Raw genomic sequence first — 17,710 nt, 5'->3', positions numbered from 1 at the left:
TTCAACCACCACATGTTCGTGCTGGAGCAGGAGGAGTACAAGAAGGAAGGCATCGAGTGGGAGTTCATTGACTTCGGGATGGACCTGGCTGCCTGCATTGAGCTCATTGAGAAGGTCTGTTTAATTTTCATGCCTTCAAAACATGAAAAAGAAATCGTCCACCCCTAAGCTTAACTGCAATTCCAAATCTCAAAGAATGAGTCTCAGAGCAGTGCTGTTTAGTGATCTGTTACTAATGAAATAAAGTACAGCAGTTTGTAGAAAAATGGCTAAACATGCACACACACACACACACACACAGATTCAATTATCCCTCTAATAATTTCATTCTTCTTCACTTTTATTCTTATGAGATTTCATGCATATGAGAGAAAAGGGTGAAATTACAGTTCGTCCTCTACTATTCTAATTAGCCCTATGGTAAGGTACCTATAATGGTGTATTGTACACATATTATTCTTCATATATATCAAGGCAGGATATGTCAAGATGCCTCAAGGATTGGTAAGTTAGCCCTTCTTTCTCTATTCATGTTGACTACTAGATCAATACCATACCTTTCTATGACTTTACCGGAAAATAAGCCCTGAATTCCCCATTATCAAGGGAACGAAGCAATAATTATATCAAATGTAGATATGTTCAAACTCATCAAGCAATCATTAAATATTTTCAAATGGATCATTGATTCCAGTAAAGTATATGGTTATGTTTGAACCTTACCCTAAGCAGTCTGAAGGAGAAGCAAATCAATTGCCATCTAGGAAAACTTTAAAATACTTAGGTCAAAACTAGTAAAAATATGAAAGAGATGAGTGTAAAAGCAGTTTATGTCTTCCCAACTTGGAAAAGAGATATTTTAATTTAGTGATATAATCTTTCCACTATTCATGAAAACTACGATCTTCAGGAAAGGCATTTATATTCTGCTACAGTATTTCAATTTCTGGATCATCAAAATTGTTTTTAGAAGACAATTTGTGGCTGAAATGAAATCATCAATGTTCAAATTTCTTTCAGTCTTTCCTATCAAATTCACTACAGAAAAGAGTCAATCTGCTTAGAAAGCAAAATGGCAAACCTAATTATCATCACTTAACTTCACAGCGACGGGAGCATAGCTTAAAGTACAAAAAGTTTTAATGATACGACACCAGATGCACTTTTCCTCTGGGAATGGATAATTTTTAGTCATTATACATAATCTCTCTTCTCTTCATACTTTTTTTGTTTCTAGGTTTGAGGTGAAGGAAATTACTTTGTCAGTAGGGAAGAAAGTATTCAGATATATACATTTATGCAATAAAGAATTCAACTTAGAAATGATACTTTTGGAATTTAATTTTAAGCTTTGAACATAAAGTTTACCACATGTCATAGATGGACTTTTTTTTTTTTTTTTTTTTTTTTATCGAGTCTGGTGTTTCTAGTGCCCATATTTCCCATATGTCCTTGGTAAATAATGATCATTTCACATTTCAGTGGCAGAAGTAATAAAATGCCTATTTAAATTCTTATCATTCCAAATCTTTTAAAACACTATTTTCAAGTTTCATCAAGTATAGAAACTATTGGAGTAACTTTCTGAAGGACTCATAATTATTCCTTCTTTTCCTACTCATAGCCTATGGGCATCTTTTCCATCCTGGAAGAGGAGTGCATGTTCCCCAAGGCCACAGACACCTCTTTCAAGAACAAACTGTATGAACAGCATCTTGGAAAGTCCAACAACTTCCAGAAGCCCAAGCCTGCCAAAGGCAAGCCTGAGGCCCACTTCTCCCTGGTTCACTATGCTGGCACCGTGGACTACAACATTGTTGGCTGGCTCGACAAGAACAAGGACCCCCTGAACGAGACTGTGGTTGGGCTGTACCAGAAGTCTGCAATGAAGACTCTGGCTTTCCTCTTTGCTGGGGGACCAAGTGCTGATGCAGGTAATATTTAATAGCATCAATATCTTCCAAGAGTCACTCATACACAAAAATACGCTATTTATCTGAGGCAGAATGTAGTTATAGAAAAACCTAACAATGAAAATACTGACCAAAGTGGATTTAATGAAAGGAAGTATATTTAGCAAGTGTGGCACTGTCCTAAAATCATAAAATTTCAGAACTAAAAATTGATAGAATGAATCATTCAGTTCCAGTAACCTCACTCCACCAGTGAGAAATGAAAGACTCAAAAAGGTTAAGTGACTTGCTCAAGATATAACTCATTACTACCATTTTAATAGTATTTGTTTCTTCGAGGATCCTGCTAAGTTGAAGATGAAGCAGTCCTATGTTAGGGCACTAGTGCTTGAGGAAATGAAAGTTCTGTTCTCTTGAGTAGACTTGAAGTGCAAGTAACAATATGGGAGCATAGCAACGCAGGTCATAGGGCTTATCTGCAGAGGCTCATCTACCTGGAGTTAAGCATGCAACTCGCCTGTTCTCTGGAGAGGGGGCAGTGCACCATGGAGGCATTATAACTTTGCCTCCTGGGCACTTCCTTCAGGGAACTGACTTTGCTGATTTGGAGTAGGGCAATCCCATACTCCTTTCATACACACAAACATCTACCCTTTTCACTCATAATCTTTTTTCCTGATGCCTATAATGTGAGTAGTTTACATTTTTTTTCTTTTTTTTCCCAAATTTTATTTATTTTGTTGTTGAAAATATACACAGCAAAACATACACCAATTCAACACGTTGTACATGTAAAATTCAGTGGCACTGATTGCATTCTTCAAGTTGTGCAACCATTCTCCCCCTCCTTTCCTGGGATAGTCCTCCCTTATTAACATACACTCACTGCCCTTAATCTTTCAAGTTGCTATTCCCAAATTGATCCCATATAAATAGTTCTTAAAAAAGCATAATGCTCAAAGTAGACATTTTTTACTAGTCATGCTAAACTACTATTTGGTTTTAAGAAGACTTCAGGGATGTTTTCTTTTCAGGTTTAGTAAGATAATCTCAGAGCAATAGTTTTAGGTGTTCATCCACCCTACATGGTTCCAGAATTCCTGGAGTCCATAAAAATTTGAAATTCTGTCATTCCTTTTCCCCCTTTTAATCAGTATTCTCCTGTGGAATCTTTGATCAAAATGTTCAGTGATGATAGCGGGCACCATCCAGTTCTTTTGGCCTCATGACAAAGGAAGCAGTTGTTCCTGGAGGCAATTAGCCACACATTCTATATCCTAATGTTATTCCTGACTCTCCTTCTTCCTCTGTTGCTTCAGGTGAATAGAGACCAATTGTTGTGCCCAGGCTGGCAACTTGCAAGCTTTTAAGATCCCAACCACTATGCAATTAACTAGGTGATAGAATAGAAGCACTCTTTTTATTTATTTATTTATTTATTTATTTATTTAATAGAAGCACTCTTACTCTATAGTTGGAAAAGGAGAGATATGGAAAGGAGGATAAGAGTACCACACATGAATGAGTGCAAATTTAAATTGCAAGGAGAATTTTAGCACTCCTCATGTGTATGATAGTACTAAAAAGGCTGCTGCAAATAATTTTAAATTTTCTATTTCATTTTTCAGAGGGTGGTGGTGGAAAGAAAGGTGGCAAGAAGAAGGGTTCTTCTTTCCAGACGGTGTCTGCTCTTTTCAGGGTACAGTATATTCTTGAATTTCAAATGAATACTTTTATAAAATAATAATAATAATAACTGGAAAGAAAAAATGGTAATGTCCTAACAAACTAAAAAAATGCTGTCAAAATTTTAACAAAAATAAGACCTATAGTGTTCCTTTAAATCAAACATTAAGATGAATGAACCATTTTCCTTTTAAGCCTCAAATCTGAGAGATCTGCTATGGAACAAATTTCACAGGAAACTGAAACCACTATATTCAGTTAAATCTATCCCACATGACCAAAGTCTCAATGCAAATGTTCTCTGACTGGCTGTCAGAATAATACACTGATGCTAACTGGTTTTTGTGTAACCCATAATTTCCTACCTTATACTCTATTTGTATGGCTTCTCTTGGCTTTCCTGATTTGTCCATCACTGAGATAGCTCACTAAAATGCAAAATAGTGGCATGATCAACTATGGATGATTGATAGGGACTCTCACATGGATGCAATAAGAAATTACTTTAAAATGTTTCATATGGTTTTATAGGAGAATTTAAATAAGTTGATGACCAATTTGAGGAGCACTCACCCCCACTTTGTACGCTGTATCATTCCCAACGAGACTAAAACTCCTGGTAAGATATTTCTGATATCCAAATAGCCTCTAGTATGACTTCCCATTCAACTATTATAAAGAAAACTTGTCTTTTTTCTTTAGGTGCCATGGAGCATGAACTCGTGCTGCACCAGCTGAGGTGTAATGGTGTGCTTGAAGGCATCCGCATCTGTAGGAAGGGATTCCCCAGCAGAATTCTTTATGCAGACTTCAAACAGAGGTTTGTGTCCCTTTTGTTTATCCTCTATTTTTCCCTTTCAATATCATAGTCCATGTCAAAATCACATAATCAAAATCACCATGTTCAAATATTTTCAAATTTTCCCCTGAAAACTGAAATAAAGTTATGTGAAAGTGACTGTAAAAGAAAGAAGACCTAGTTTATATTATGATAAGTTTTTCATTATATCTTTCCTATTTTGGATAAAGCACTGTTTGATTTTTTAATAGCATTTTGCTCTGCAAAACTCAATGTATGTCATTTCATTAATGACTACCCAGAGTTCTACCTTTTTTTTTTTTTAAAGAAGAAAATTACATTTTTGTATTTTTTTTTTTTTCTGACAGATACAAGGTTCTAAATGCAAGTGCTATCCCAGAGGGTCAGTTCATTGACAGCAAGAAGGCTTCTGAGAAACTTCTAGGGTCCATTGACATTGACCACACTCAGTACAAATTTGGTCATACCAAGGTACTATCAAAAGAAATTTTTATCTATAATAATTTCATTTTTGGACTTTCTCGTGAGTAGAAATAACACGTTTTACTTGTACCCTGGCCAGGTTTTCTTTAAAGCTGGCTTGCTGGGAACACTAGAGGAAATGCGAGATGACAAACTGGCTCAACTCATCACACGCACTCAAGCCAGGTGCAGAGGGTTCCTGATGAGGGTGGAATTCAGAAAGATGATGGAGAGGAGGTGAGACACTAAGCACAAGTCTTTCACTACAGTTTCAAGTTGAATCCAATGGATCATCACTTTTATTGAATGCACACTTTTCACATTCTTTTTCATTTGTATCATTTTTTGTTTTCCTACAGAGAGTCTATCTTCTGCATCCAGTACAATGTCCGTGCCTTCATGAATGTGAAGCACTGGCCCTGGATGAAGCTGTATTTCAAGATCAAGCCTCTCCTCAAGAGTGCAGAGACTGAGAAGGAGATGGCCAACATGAAGGAAGACTTTGAGAAGACCAAAGAAGAGCTGGCTAAGTCAGAGGCGAAAAGGAAGGAACTGGAAGAAAAAATGGTATCTCTGATGCAAGAGAAAAATGACTTGCAACTCCAAGTTCAATCTGTGAGTATTACATATTTCAGTTTTACCACATCTTATTATACTGGCTGACTAGATTGAAGAATTTTTTAAGTTTAGGTTTATAAATAAGTGATTCCTCTAAAACATTTTTTTTATAATTCAGTTCACTTTCCCTAAATATTAAGCCTTACATCTAAAGATGGAATAGATGCAAAGTCACATACTATGCTGGATATATTAATGTTGTTGTTGTTGTTATGTGCCGTCGAGTCGGCCCCGACTCATAGCGACCCCTCCTTGGGTTTCCAAGGCAGTATCACTACGGAAGTAGGATTGCCCAACCTTCCTTCCGAGGAGTGGCTGGTGGGTTTGAACCGCCAGCTTTCTGGTTAGCAGTCAAGTGCTTTAGCCACTATGCTACCAGAGAGGATATATTAATATATGAATTAATTCATACATACTTTAGTCATCAGTGAGGAAAGTCATAAAAATATCCCTACACATTTTCTTTTCTTTATAGAACATTTTCTTAGGCTAAGTTATTCTCTCCTTACTAAATATTTTTGCACAGAAAATAGAAATTATGTTCTTTTATCAGGGCAGAGAAAAAGTTAAATTAATCCTCCACCTAAATGTTAAGGAAACTGTGTATCAGGATGAATGTACACCTCTTCCAACGTAGCAGATGTTAATAAATTTCAAATTTTTGCTGAAAGGATGGTTTTTATAATTTGGCCGTCCACAAGTGGATATTTGGAGTAAATCTAGTACTATACTTAATCAATTGATTGAAATTATTAAAATTTTATGTACTTGATTTTTAAAAGTTGGCAAATGAGTTAACTAAACTGAGTCATTAAAGTTTCTCCCTTTTCATAAATTAATGTTTGCACATATAGATAGCTTAAATGAAAATGTTTATTTCACCCTTTAGGAATCAGATGCCTTGGCTGATGCAGAGGAAAGGTGTGAACAACTAATTAAAAACAAAATCCAGCTCGAGGCCAAAGTCAAAGAGGTGACTGAGAGAGCTGAGGATGAGGAAGAGATCAATGCTGAGCTGACGGCCAAGAAGAGGAAACTGGAGGATGAATGTTCAGAGCTCAAGAAAGACATTGATGACCTTGAGCTGACACTGGCCAAGGTTGAAAAGGAAAAACATGCCACAGAGAACAAGGTACAAATCAAGTACTAACATTTCACTAAAGTATTGTAATTGAAAGGTTCATCAAAATTGTGGAATAGGAAGCAAAATAATGTCATATGATGTCATCTCCTTTATTATTCTCAATCATTTTTTGTCTATTAACTTGACCATCATCTCTTATTTATTTCAGCCACATAGGCTTAACTTCTTCCTCAGACTGACATTGTTCTAAAAATTTACCATGTTTTTCAAGATAACAGGATGTGTCATTTATATTCCTATCATCTCTTAAAAACTAAAAAGGTGAAAAACCTCACAGAGGAGATGGCAAACCTGGATGAAAACATCGCAAAGCTGACCAAGGAGAAGAAAGCCCTTCAAGAGGCCCACCAACAGACCCTGGATGACCTACAGGCAGAGGAAGACAAAGTAAACACCCTAACCAAAGCTAAAACCAAGCTGGAGCAGCAAGTGGATGACGTGAGTTTGAAAAACAAAATGTTTTCCCTTAAGAAGAAATAAACAGTTATAGCATGAAACCATCACCGATGTTCACAAACCTTCATCTACTGGTTTTATAAATGACAACTCAAATCTCATGCTATTTATTATACCTTTTAAAATTTCCTTGCTTATGTTTAAAGGCTAGTGCCATAGAGCTCAGGGGTTAAAAATCAAATAACTACAATCCATTACAAATATAGCTTGAAGGGTCTCTGGAACAAGAAAAGAAACTTCGCATGGACTTAGAAAGAGCCAAGAGAAAACTGGAGGGTGACCTAAAATTGGCCCAAGAATCCACAATGGATATCGAAAATGACAAACAGCAACTTGATGAGAAACTCAAAAAGTAAGTATGATATAATTCAATTATTCTTGCTTATTATTGACAATTCAGATAGAATATGTTTTAATATGTCTCTAAAATATTATTTCAATGCATGCCAAGAATGCTTAAGGACATCTCTGGCTTTGTTAGTTGATGAAACTGGCATATTATTCACTTTAAAGAATGTACTACTCACTTCCCAATACCAGGGGTATAAAGACATTTGATTATACATACAAAAGACGGCTGGTAAGAGAATTCACTGTAAGCTAATGTGTTGCTCCTCTAATAGGAAAGAGTTTGAAATGAGCAATCTGCAAAGCAAGATTGAAGATGAACAGGCCCTTGCTATGCAGCTGCAGAAGAAAATCAAGGAGTTACAAGTAAGGCATAACCTCCACCTTTTCTGGGCATCATTACAGGAACCCAGATTGCCATGAATTTATATTAATGTTTACACAACACTTGATCCCAGGCCCGCATTGAGGAACTGGAGGAGGAAATCGAGGCAGAACGGGCCTCCCGGGCCAAAGCCGAGAAGCAGCGCTCTGACCTCTCCCGGGAACTGGAGGAGATCAGTGAGCGACTGGAAGAAGCTGGAGGGGCAACTTCAGCCCAGATTGAGATGAACAAGAAGAGAGAGGCTGAGTTCCAGAAAATGCGCAGGGACCTGGAGGAGGCCACCCTGCAGCATGAGGCCACTGCAGCTGCTCTTCGGAAGAAGAACGCGGACAGCATGGCTGAGCTCGGGGAACAGATTGACAACCTGCAGAGGGTCAAACAGAAGCTGGAGAAGGAGAAGAGCGAACTGAAGATGGAGATTGATGACCTTGCTAGTAACATGGAGACTGTCTCCAAAGCCAAGGTCTTTATTGACTTGTCCCCTTTTCTTCTCTTTTTGTAATGATGCAGAATGATCAAGTGTATATATGCGGGTTTCTAGTCTAACTGCACAAAATTTAGGTGTCATCTCAACTTTAAAAATCGTTCCTCATAGGCATCATTGTATTAAATTGAATCATTTCTGTCTTCTTATCTTATTTGTGGAAATCACTTTAAACTTTGTCACTGTTACGAAGAAATAATACAATTACAAGAAAAGCATACTTATGTAAAAAACATATTCTACAAAAAAACAAAAACCGAACTCATTGCTGTTGAGTCAGATCCGACTCATAGCCACCCCTCCTTGGGTTTCCGAGGCAGTATCACTATGGAAATAGACTGCCCAATCTTCCTTCTGAGGAGTGGCTGGTGGGTTTGAACTCTCAGCCTCCTGGTTAGCAGTCAGGTCTTAGGCACTACACCACCAGAGCTCCTATACTCTATGCAAGGCAGAATTTAAATAACGTTCATGTTTTCCAAAAGAAAGTAATCTAACTTCCACTCACTCATTCATTTAGCCAAAAATTACATACCTCTACTACTTCCAAAGTACTCCGCAGGGCTTTGAAGTAGATAGAAACTCGGCACCTTTCCACAAGCAGTTATAGATCTCCAAATAGAAATGTATTGCCATTTTCTTTTTCTATCTGCCACCACAGGGAAACCTCGAGAAAATGTGCCGCAGCCTAGAGGACCAGCTTAGTGAAGTGAAAACAAAGGAAGAAGAGCAACAACGTTTAATAAATGAGTTGTCTATCCAGAAGGCACGTTTACACACCGAATCAGGTCAGTGAATGAGTATGAGCAGCCTCTAGAGAGGTGAAGAAGGAGAGGAGAACCTCCACCTATTTTTATCTATCATAGCAAGCACAGATAGACAAGCACGCGCACTTATCATTCCTTACTTACTCCTTCATCTTTTTAGTGGGATGGTCAAAAGTAATGACTATAAGCAATAATTAGGAGAAAAAATTAAGCTCTCTGGGCTGAGGACACTTTTGTTATCTTAGCATTACTCAAAAAAAAAAAAAAAACTTAACTCCTAAAATATCAAAGAAAGCTCAGAAATTTTTGAAAAAGTAAGAAATAAACTCAACATTAAATAAATAAACTCAACATTTTTATCATGTGAAATAAGGGAGTCTAATATTCTTATTTTAAAAAACTTTTTCTTTTCCCAGACAACAGAACTAAATTGTTCATGTTTTGTCTTCCACAGGAGAATTTTCACGACAGCTAGATGAGAAAGATGCTCTGGTTTCTCAACTCTCCCGAGGTAAACAAGCATTTACACAACAGATCGAGGAATTAAAGAGGCAACTAGAAGAGGATTCTAAGGTGAGAATTCTCCAGTTGATACTGTCAGTTGCTTAAACTGAACAGCATGACCCACCATTGAACTTCACATGGACAATATCAATGATTGGAAGATAAATATATCACACATGTTTTGGTTGATCTAGGCCAAGAATGCCCTGGCACATGCCCTACAGTCAGCTCGTCATGACTGTGACCTGCTACGGGAACAATATGAAGAGGAGCAGGAAGCCAAGGCTGAGCTTCAGAGGGCAATGTCTAAGGCCAACAGTGAGGTTGCCCAGTGGAGGACCAAATATGAGACGGATGCCATTCATCGCACAGAGGAGCTGGAGGAGGCCAAGTATGGATTTCCAGTGAGAGGGAAGAAAGAAAGAAAAGTTACAAAACACTCAAGGAAAATTAGAGAGAAAAGGGAATATTCTAGACATAAGGATAAGTGAAGGATTTCAGCCTATTTGATTGTAGAGTGGCAGGTTCCAACATGTTATTTTTACAGCCCAATGTATGTCAAGTAAAGAGTGAGACAAGATGAGATCCCTCCTCCCATTATGGTCTATTAATACAGCATCTTAAATTTCTTTCTACCAAGATAAATTACTAATTATCAGCATACCCATTATGAATTAAGTAGAATTAATTTCCCTTAATATAAGAAAAAAATAGAGATAGTTGAGACCATCTGGCACATTGTTAGGAGTTCTGGTAGCGTAGTGCCTAAGGCATTTGACTGCTAACCAGAAGGCTGGAGGTTCAAACCCACCAGCCACTCCTCAGAAGGAAGTTTGGGCAGTCTACTTCCGTAGTGACACTGCCTCAGAAACCCAAGGAGGCTATATGAGTCAGATCCAACTTCACGGCAGTGGGTTGGTTGGTTGGGTTGGTACATTGTTATGAATGCTATAATTAACAATAACCATTTTTTCCTTACTGGAATGTTGAAAAGTCCCAAATAGGACTACCTACCACACCCTGTTATCATTTAATTAAGTCAGAATCAATGGATTTATTCAAAGTGTAATTACACAAATTGTGGAATAAAACTCATGAGCATTATACATGGGAGGAAAATAACTCTATATTCCCAGTGAAAAAAGGCTTCCTAAATTTGATTTATCTCAGTAGTTATTACAGTTAAACGGAGAAGGGTGGGCAATAATTTATAGAAGAAACATTCTAGATAAGAGTGTTGACTAGTAAAGAGAGCAGTGAGTAGGACTTCAGAGAATATTTGGGAAGTATCATCATAAAAAAAGAAAAACCAAACTCACTGCCATCAAGTTATTTCCGACTCCTAGCGTCACCCATTTGGGTTTCCGAGGTTGTAAATCTTTACAGAAGTAAATCACCCCATCTTCCTTCCACAGAGTGGCTGGTGGGTTTGAACTGCTGACTTCTAGTTAGCAATCATAATGGGACAATATTTATTGTGTAGGATCACCAAACCCAGAAAGTTACTGATTAATTGTATGACCTTGAACATTTCACTCTGGGCTACAGTTATCTCATCTGTAAGGTAAAGAGGATCATAGAAAATGTTTGAAGATACTATTCAGTACTAACATTCTTTGATGATATGCCTCCTCTTCACGGTTATCACTTCTCATCTTTCCATTGCTTACTCAGGCTTATTCATTTATTCTCTCTCTCTCTCTCTCCCTGCCTCTCTCTCTCACACACACACACAAACAGTGGCATCATCATAAATATGTTTGACAACCCCTGTGATAAAGATAACAAGTCATTAGAGAAAACAGAATTCTAGAAGAGATAAAATAGGTACCAAGAAACTATATTTTAAAAGCTTAACAATTGTGGACATAAAAGGAAAAAAAAAAATGTTGAGGAAAATATGGTTTCCTAGTCACCTGCTTTATAAAATTCCCTGTGGTAACTCTGATTCTGCACTTGGTCATTCACACTAACTCTTCAGGAAGAAGCTGGCCCAGCGTCTGCAGGATGCTGAGGAGCATGTGGAAGCTGTGAATGCCAAATGTGCTTCCCTTGAAAAGACAAAGCAGCGGCTCCAGAATGAAGTGGAAGACCTCATGATTGATGTAGAAAGATCGAATGCTGCCTGCGCGGCTCTTGATAAGAAACAAAGGAACTTTGACAAGGTAACCCATAATAACTGTCTCCCTAGGGGGAAGTTGGTATGATTCTTGGTTATGGAGGCTTAATAACAATTTACTGACAGATCCTGGCAGAATGGAAACAGAAGTATGAGGAAACTCAGGCTGAACTTGAGGCCTCCCAGAAGGAGAGTCGTTCTCTCAGCACTGAGCTGTTCAAGGTGAAGAATGCTTATGAGGAATCCCTTGACCACCTTGAAACTCTGAAGCGAGAGAATAAGAACATACAGCGTGAGTCTCTCTAATCATTCTATCTCCAAAAAATTGTAGCGAGGTACTTTTTTAATTTTTCAAAATTCTCAACTGAATTTTGTTATTTTCTTATTGAAACTGCAGAGGAGATTTCTGACCTGACTGAGCAAATTGCAGAAGGAGGAAAGCATATTCATGAATTGGAGAAAGTAAAGAAACAGATTGATCAAGAGAAGAGTGAGCTACAGGCGGCCCTAGAGGAAGCAGAGGTACATGCTTCATTTACTCACCTATTTATCACAGATAAATTGTAAAATTTCATAGCACTTGAGATCTATTTTGTTGTAAACTTAAAGGAAAAATATGCAATACATTGAGATATATGGAATTGTTCCTTGGAAATATAAAACTAATAGGCTATATTATGGATGTATGGAAGGTTGCTAGTTTTCTTTTAATGCCTCCTTGAAGAAATCATCATAATGTACAAGAATATATACCCTTGAGGTAACATAAATGTCTGCTTCTATTAAGGCATCTCTTGAACATGAGGAAGGCAAAATTCTTCGTGTCCAGCTTGAGTTAAATCAAGTGAAATCTGAGATCGACCGCAAAATTGCTGAGAAAGATGAAGAAATTGATCAGCTGAAGAGGAACCATCTCAGAGTTGTGGAGTCAATGCAGAGCACACTGGATGCTGAGATCAGGAGCAGGAATGATGCCCTAAGGATCAAGAAGAAGATGGAAGGAGACCTCAATGAAATGGAAATCCAGTTGAACCATGCCAACCGCCAGGCTGCTGAGGCAATAAGGAATCTTAGAAACACACAAGGAATACTGAAGGTATGTTGGGCAAACACACATGATGTCATATAACTCAGATTTTAGTATTTTAGGATTATATGCTATCAATAAACTACAGATAAACACTGTCAGACATTTTTTTCTTTTGCAACTTTAGGTTGCAAACATATAGTAGTAGATTGATATATGCATATAATTGAAAGAAAATTTAATTCTGGAAGTTTCAGGGTAAAATTTACTTTGTTATCTGAAGAGAAACAGAGCATTGAGGGATGGGGAGAAAGAGGAAGTGACTAGAGAGTTTAGCTACATAACATTGCTAAAATCATTTATTTACCTGAAGTTATTTATTAAATAAATAAATAAATAGGTTTAACAAGCTTATCTCTAAGGATACATTCCTGATCCAAAATTCTGTAAATTTGGCCATGGTATTTTCCTATGATTCAGGATCTAAAGTAATATCACATTGTGTTCTTTTGAGTAGAGCTGCCCTAGGCTTCAAAGAATATATCATTAAAAGGTAGTTACAGATTGTTCCTACCTAATCATACCCTAAGTTATTGAGACCTAAGTATGTACATGACCCTACATTTGTATTCATTTTAACTGGAGCATGAGTAAGAGTCTTTTCTCTGTCTCTGTAGGACACTCAGTTACACTTGGATGATGCCATCAGAGGCCAAGATGACCTTAAAGAGCAACTAGCTATGGTTGAGCGCAGAGCTAACCTACTGCAGGCCGAGGTTGAGGAGCTAAGAGAATCCCTGGAACAGACTGAGAGGAGCAGGAAGGTGGCAGAACAAGAGCTTTTGGATGCCAGTGAGCGTGTGCAACTCCTGCACACCCAGGTGAGGTTCTGGATTATAGTTTAGTTTTATACTCCCTAAAGCTGAAGACTATTTGAGAAGATAAGACTGTTTATGAAGTAATGAGCATCTTGGCACTGGCCCCTTCCTAGAGTTCTGAAAAATATATAGAGTGAATATACAGAGTGTCAACGGTTGATACTGGGCCCTAGCTGACTCATACATATATTTTGGGGTTGGCATAATCATGTTGATTAGAGATAATCTAGAGTTCTAGAAACTTTCACAGAGAACCACAGAAGACCACCTATTAATAATCATACACATACATACACAACATTGTCAGACATCTTGTCTTTTGCAACTCTAAGCTCAAATAGATAGGCAAATAAAATAGAGGAAACAGAATAGGCTGCCAAATGCACTTACATATCACTTATGCACATAAGGCTATCTTCATGGGATATAAGCAGAAATTTTAAGTTCAACTTCACATTGTTAGGTGTCATTGAGCCAGTTTCAACTCATAGCGAGCCTATGTATAACTGAATGAAACACTGCCTGGTCAGTCCTGTGCCATCCTCATAAATTGTTGCCATGCTTGAGCCCATCATTGCAGCCACTGTGTCAATCCATCGTGTTGAGAGTCTTCCCCTTTTTCACTGACCCTCTACAGTATGAGGGACGAAATTTGGCCCTTCTTGCTTCTAAGGAGCATTCCATCTATACTTGCTCCAAGACAAATTTGTTCATTCTTCTAGCAGTCCATGGTACATTCAATATTCTTTGCCAACACCACATTTCAAAAGCATCGATTCTTCTGTAGTCTTCCTTATTCATTGTCCAGTTCTCATATGCATATAAACTCAAAAAACAAACAAACAAAACAAAAAAACTCACTGCCATCGAGTTGATTCTGACTCATAGCGACCTTTCCCTGGGTTTCCAAGGTGATATCTCTATGGAAGTTGCTGCTGACCTGGAAGCATCTTCTTCTGGTCAGCAGTCAAATGCCTTATACACTACACCACCAGAGCTCCCTTTACATATAAAGTGACTGAAAATACTATGGCGTGGGTCAGATGCACCTTAGTCTTCAAAGTGACATCTTTACTCTTTAACACTTTAAAGAGTTATTCTGCAACAGATTTCATGAGTTATGCGGTGCTATATGCTAATGCCTTAAAATTATTTGGGTTATTCTTTATGCTTACAAGCACCCACTGATATTAATCAAGTATGTTTAGTATTAATATTAAATTAATTTTTATTAACAGAGATATGCAAAGAGAGAAAAGAAGATATAATCTTAGAATTAACTTCTGATTTGGTTTTTATTTTGAACACCACTTATTATGACCAACAACTTATGACATATATACTTGTTAAAATGACAATGTGAATATTTATAATTAAATACATCTCTATTCTTTTTTTTCTCCCCCACTAATTTGAAACAGAACACCAGTCTAATCAACACCAAAAAGAAGCTGGAAACAGACATTTCCCAAATACAGGGAGAGATGGAAGACATTATCCAGGAAGCACGCAATGCAGAAGAGAAGGCCAAGAAGGCCATCACCGATGTGAGTGGAAGACATCACCATGGTGGTCAAACTTGAATGCTGATGTGCCATATCACCTCTCTTAACTGATTTTGTTTTATTGGTAACTAGGCAGCCATGATGGCTGAGGAGCTAAAGAAGGAGCAGGACACCAGCGCCCACCTGGAGCGGATGAAAAAGAACCTGGAACAGTCAGTGAAGGATCTGCAGCACCGTCTGGATGAGGCTGAGCAGCTGGCCCTGAAGGGGGGCAAGAAGCAGATCCAGAAACTGGAGGCCAGGGTGGGTCCTCCACCACTTCATTCAATTGCCAGCCTTTTCATGTGTCTGTTGTTGTTGTTGTTACGTGCCATCGAGTCGGCCCTGACTCATAGAAACCCCCTCCTTGGGTTTCCAAGGCAGTATCACTACGGAAGTAGGATTGCCCAACCTTCCTTCCGAGGAGTGGCTGGTGGGTTTGAACCGCCAGCCTTCTGGTTAGCAGTCGAGTGCTTTAGCCACTATGCTACCAGAGCATGTGGCTAGTTATAGCCAAATTGCTAAGCACCTTTGTTTTCTTCCAGGTAAGGGAGCTTGAAAATGAGGTTGAAAATGAACAGAAGCGCAATGTTGAAGCTGTCAAAGGTCTTCGCAAACACGAGAGAAGAGTGAAGGAACTCACTTATCAGGTGACCAGCCTTTTCTTATTTTCCAGGCCTATTTCTTTTAAGAAAATAAAAATGATGAGTTGTGTTCAAATAATAATACTATCTATTTGCTACTTCTTTCAGACTGAGGAGGACCGCAAGAATGTTCTCCGGTTGCAGGACTTAGTGGACAAATTACAAAGCAAGGTTAAAGCATACAAGAGACAAGCTGAAGAGGCTGTAAGTATTTTCATAGTGAGAAAAGTTCAAGAGCAGATCCAGGTTTTTGTGGAGCCTGACACAACTTAAGGGGCCTTTTCTAAGGCAAGGAACACAAAACTATGAGCACAAAATTAGTTATAGAAATTAATATCTATTCAGAATGAGAAAAAATTATCACAAATTACCAGTTCAAACCCACCAGCCACTCCTCGGGAGGAAGATGGGGCAATCTACTTCTGTAGTGATACTGCCTCGGAAACCCAAGGAGGGGTCGCTATGAGTCAGATCCAACACATAACAACAACAACATTCAGAATGAGAAAAAATTATCACAAATTACCAGAGTCTTAGAGTTTCAGATTAATTTCTTCTGAGCCCTTCTAAGAAATTTTCCACACATGTTAACACAGAAATGTTTCTTGGTTGCAACCCTGTTCCCTCTCTATCTTAAATACTCTGCAACTCCCAGCAATTCTCAGTCTATATACAGGCCTGTACAAATGAGTGCTCTGAAGTCTAAGCCTCTTTAACTTAATAACAAATCCATCTCAGGAATGGTTGCTTTTTTTTTTTTTTTTAATTTTATTTTGATTTGGGTGAAGATTTACAGAGCAAATTCACTTTTCATACAGCAGTTCACATATACTTTGTCTCATGTCATTGACCACAATTTACCACAATGCAACAGCTGCTTTTTTAAAATTTATTTTTTAATGTGACTGACATTATCATTCTTGTCTTGTTAATTCTGAAACCTTCCTTAAGGTTCTCTGCACTCAATACCATCACTACACAAAGTTTATTCTAGAGAAAAAAGATTAATTCAGATACCTGAAACTCTCCCTGTTGTCACTGTAGCATTTTAAGCTCTCCAGGAAGAGAGCCAGGGGAAAGGGAGTTGGGAGGGGAGTTATAAGCCCACTCACTGATACAAGTGAGTTTCTGGGATGCTCTGCCTTACAAAAACTATGTCACCATATAACATAATCATTTGTTTCCTCATCCTGGAAGCAAATATTATATCTAAGTTAGTAGCAGAAGCAGTAAAAATCAGAAAATGTAACATTTTCTTGTTCTCTCAAATGAATTTCTGTTCTCAGGAGGAACAATCTAATGTCAACCTTGCCAAGTTCCGCAAGATCCAACACGAACTCGAGGAGGCTGAGGAACGGGCTGACATTGCCGAGTCCCAGGTCAACAAGCTGCGAGTGAAGAGTCGGGAAGTTCACACAAAAGTCATAAGTGAAGAGTAATTCAGTGTAATACTGAATGTTGACCAAAGAAATGCGCAAAATGTGAAGTTCTTGGTCACTGTCTTGTAATATCAAGGAAATAAAATACGCAGAGAATTTTGCAATCTAAAAACACCCTATTAGTCAAAAACTTTATAAGAACAGTGGGAGAAAGATGTGGCAGTCTGCTTCCATAAAGATTTACAGCCTTGGAAATCCTGTGAGGCAGTTCCACTCTGTCCTCTAGGAATGGTATCGTAGGAATCAGCCTGTTGGCAACACAGTTTACTAGGGGTTTTACTAGAACAAGTTCGTTTATTCAACACCTGTTAAGTTTCTACTGTGAGCAATCAGAGATGATGACAAAAATAAATGTGGGCAGTGAAAAAAGTTTGATAGAGGGCAAATGAAATAAAGTTCTCTGAGAGGATGCAAAGTTGATTAATAGACTCTCAGTTCCATTCAGCCGATTTTATTGAGTACCAAGTATGTATCT

General features: G+C 38.0%; 1 protein-coding gene across 1 annotated transcript in view; it reads left to right on the top strand.

Moving 5' to 3' along the window:
- The window catches only part of LOC103203097 (myosin-4), a 24,166-nt gene extending 6,931 nt beyond the window's left edge, over window positions 1–17,235 (top strand). Inside the window, exons 13-38 of the mRNA XM_007948059.1 lie at window positions 1–114; window positions 1,625–1,934; window positions 3,542–3,612; window positions 4,131–4,218; window positions 4,302–4,419; window positions 4,767–4,890; window positions 4,982–5,118; window positions 5,241–5,496; window positions 6,389–6,631; window positions 6,905–7,081; window positions 7,306–7,451; window positions 7,723–7,813; window positions 7,906–8,295; window positions 8,975–9,101; window positions 9,535–9,653; window positions 9,779–9,975; window positions 11,566–11,749; window positions 11,830–11,995; window positions 12,101–12,225; window positions 12,491–12,799; window positions 13,408–13,611; window positions 15,030–15,155; window positions 15,246–15,416; window positions 15,698–15,802; window positions 15,905–16,000; window positions 17,083–17,235. Coding sequence (XP_007946250.1) covers window positions 1–114; window positions 1,625–1,934; window positions 3,542–3,612; window positions 4,131–4,218; window positions 4,302–4,419; window positions 4,767–4,890; window positions 4,982–5,118; window positions 5,241–5,496; window positions 6,389–6,631; window positions 6,905–7,081; window positions 7,306–7,451; window positions 7,723–7,813; window positions 7,906–8,295; window positions 8,975–9,101; window positions 9,535–9,653; window positions 9,779–9,975; window positions 11,566–11,749; window positions 11,830–11,995; window positions 12,101–12,225; window positions 12,491–12,799; window positions 13,408–13,611; window positions 15,030–15,155; window positions 15,246–15,416; window positions 15,698–15,802; window positions 15,905–16,000; window positions 17,083–17,235 — 4,347 coding nt within the window. The remainder of the gene's footprint in view (window positions 115–1,624; window positions 1,935–3,541; window positions 3,613–4,130; window positions 4,219–4,301; window positions 4,420–4,766; window positions 4,891–4,981; window positions 5,119–5,240; window positions 5,497–6,388; window positions 6,632–6,904; window positions 7,082–7,305; window positions 7,452–7,722; window positions 7,814–7,905; window positions 8,296–8,974; window positions 9,102–9,534; window positions 9,654–9,778; window positions 9,976–11,565; window positions 11,750–11,829; window positions 11,996–12,100; window positions 12,226–12,490; window positions 12,800–13,407; window positions 13,612–15,029; window positions 15,156–15,245; window positions 15,417–15,697; window positions 15,803–15,904; window positions 16,001–17,082) is intronic.
- Window positions 17,236–17,710: the final 475 nt, after the last annotated feature.

This window comes from Orycteropus afer, unplaced genomic scaffold, assembly GCF_000298275.1.
Source record: "Orycteropus afer afer isolate SDZICR_OR568_19922 unplaced genomic scaffold, OryAfe1.0 scaffold00199, whole genome shotgun sequence".
NCBI lineage: Eukaryota > Metazoa > Chordata > Mammalia > Tubulidentata > Orycteropodidae > Orycteropus > Orycteropus afer.
Note: the sequence above shows the minus strand (reverse complement) of the source record. Positions and strands in the feature narration are given on the sequence as shown.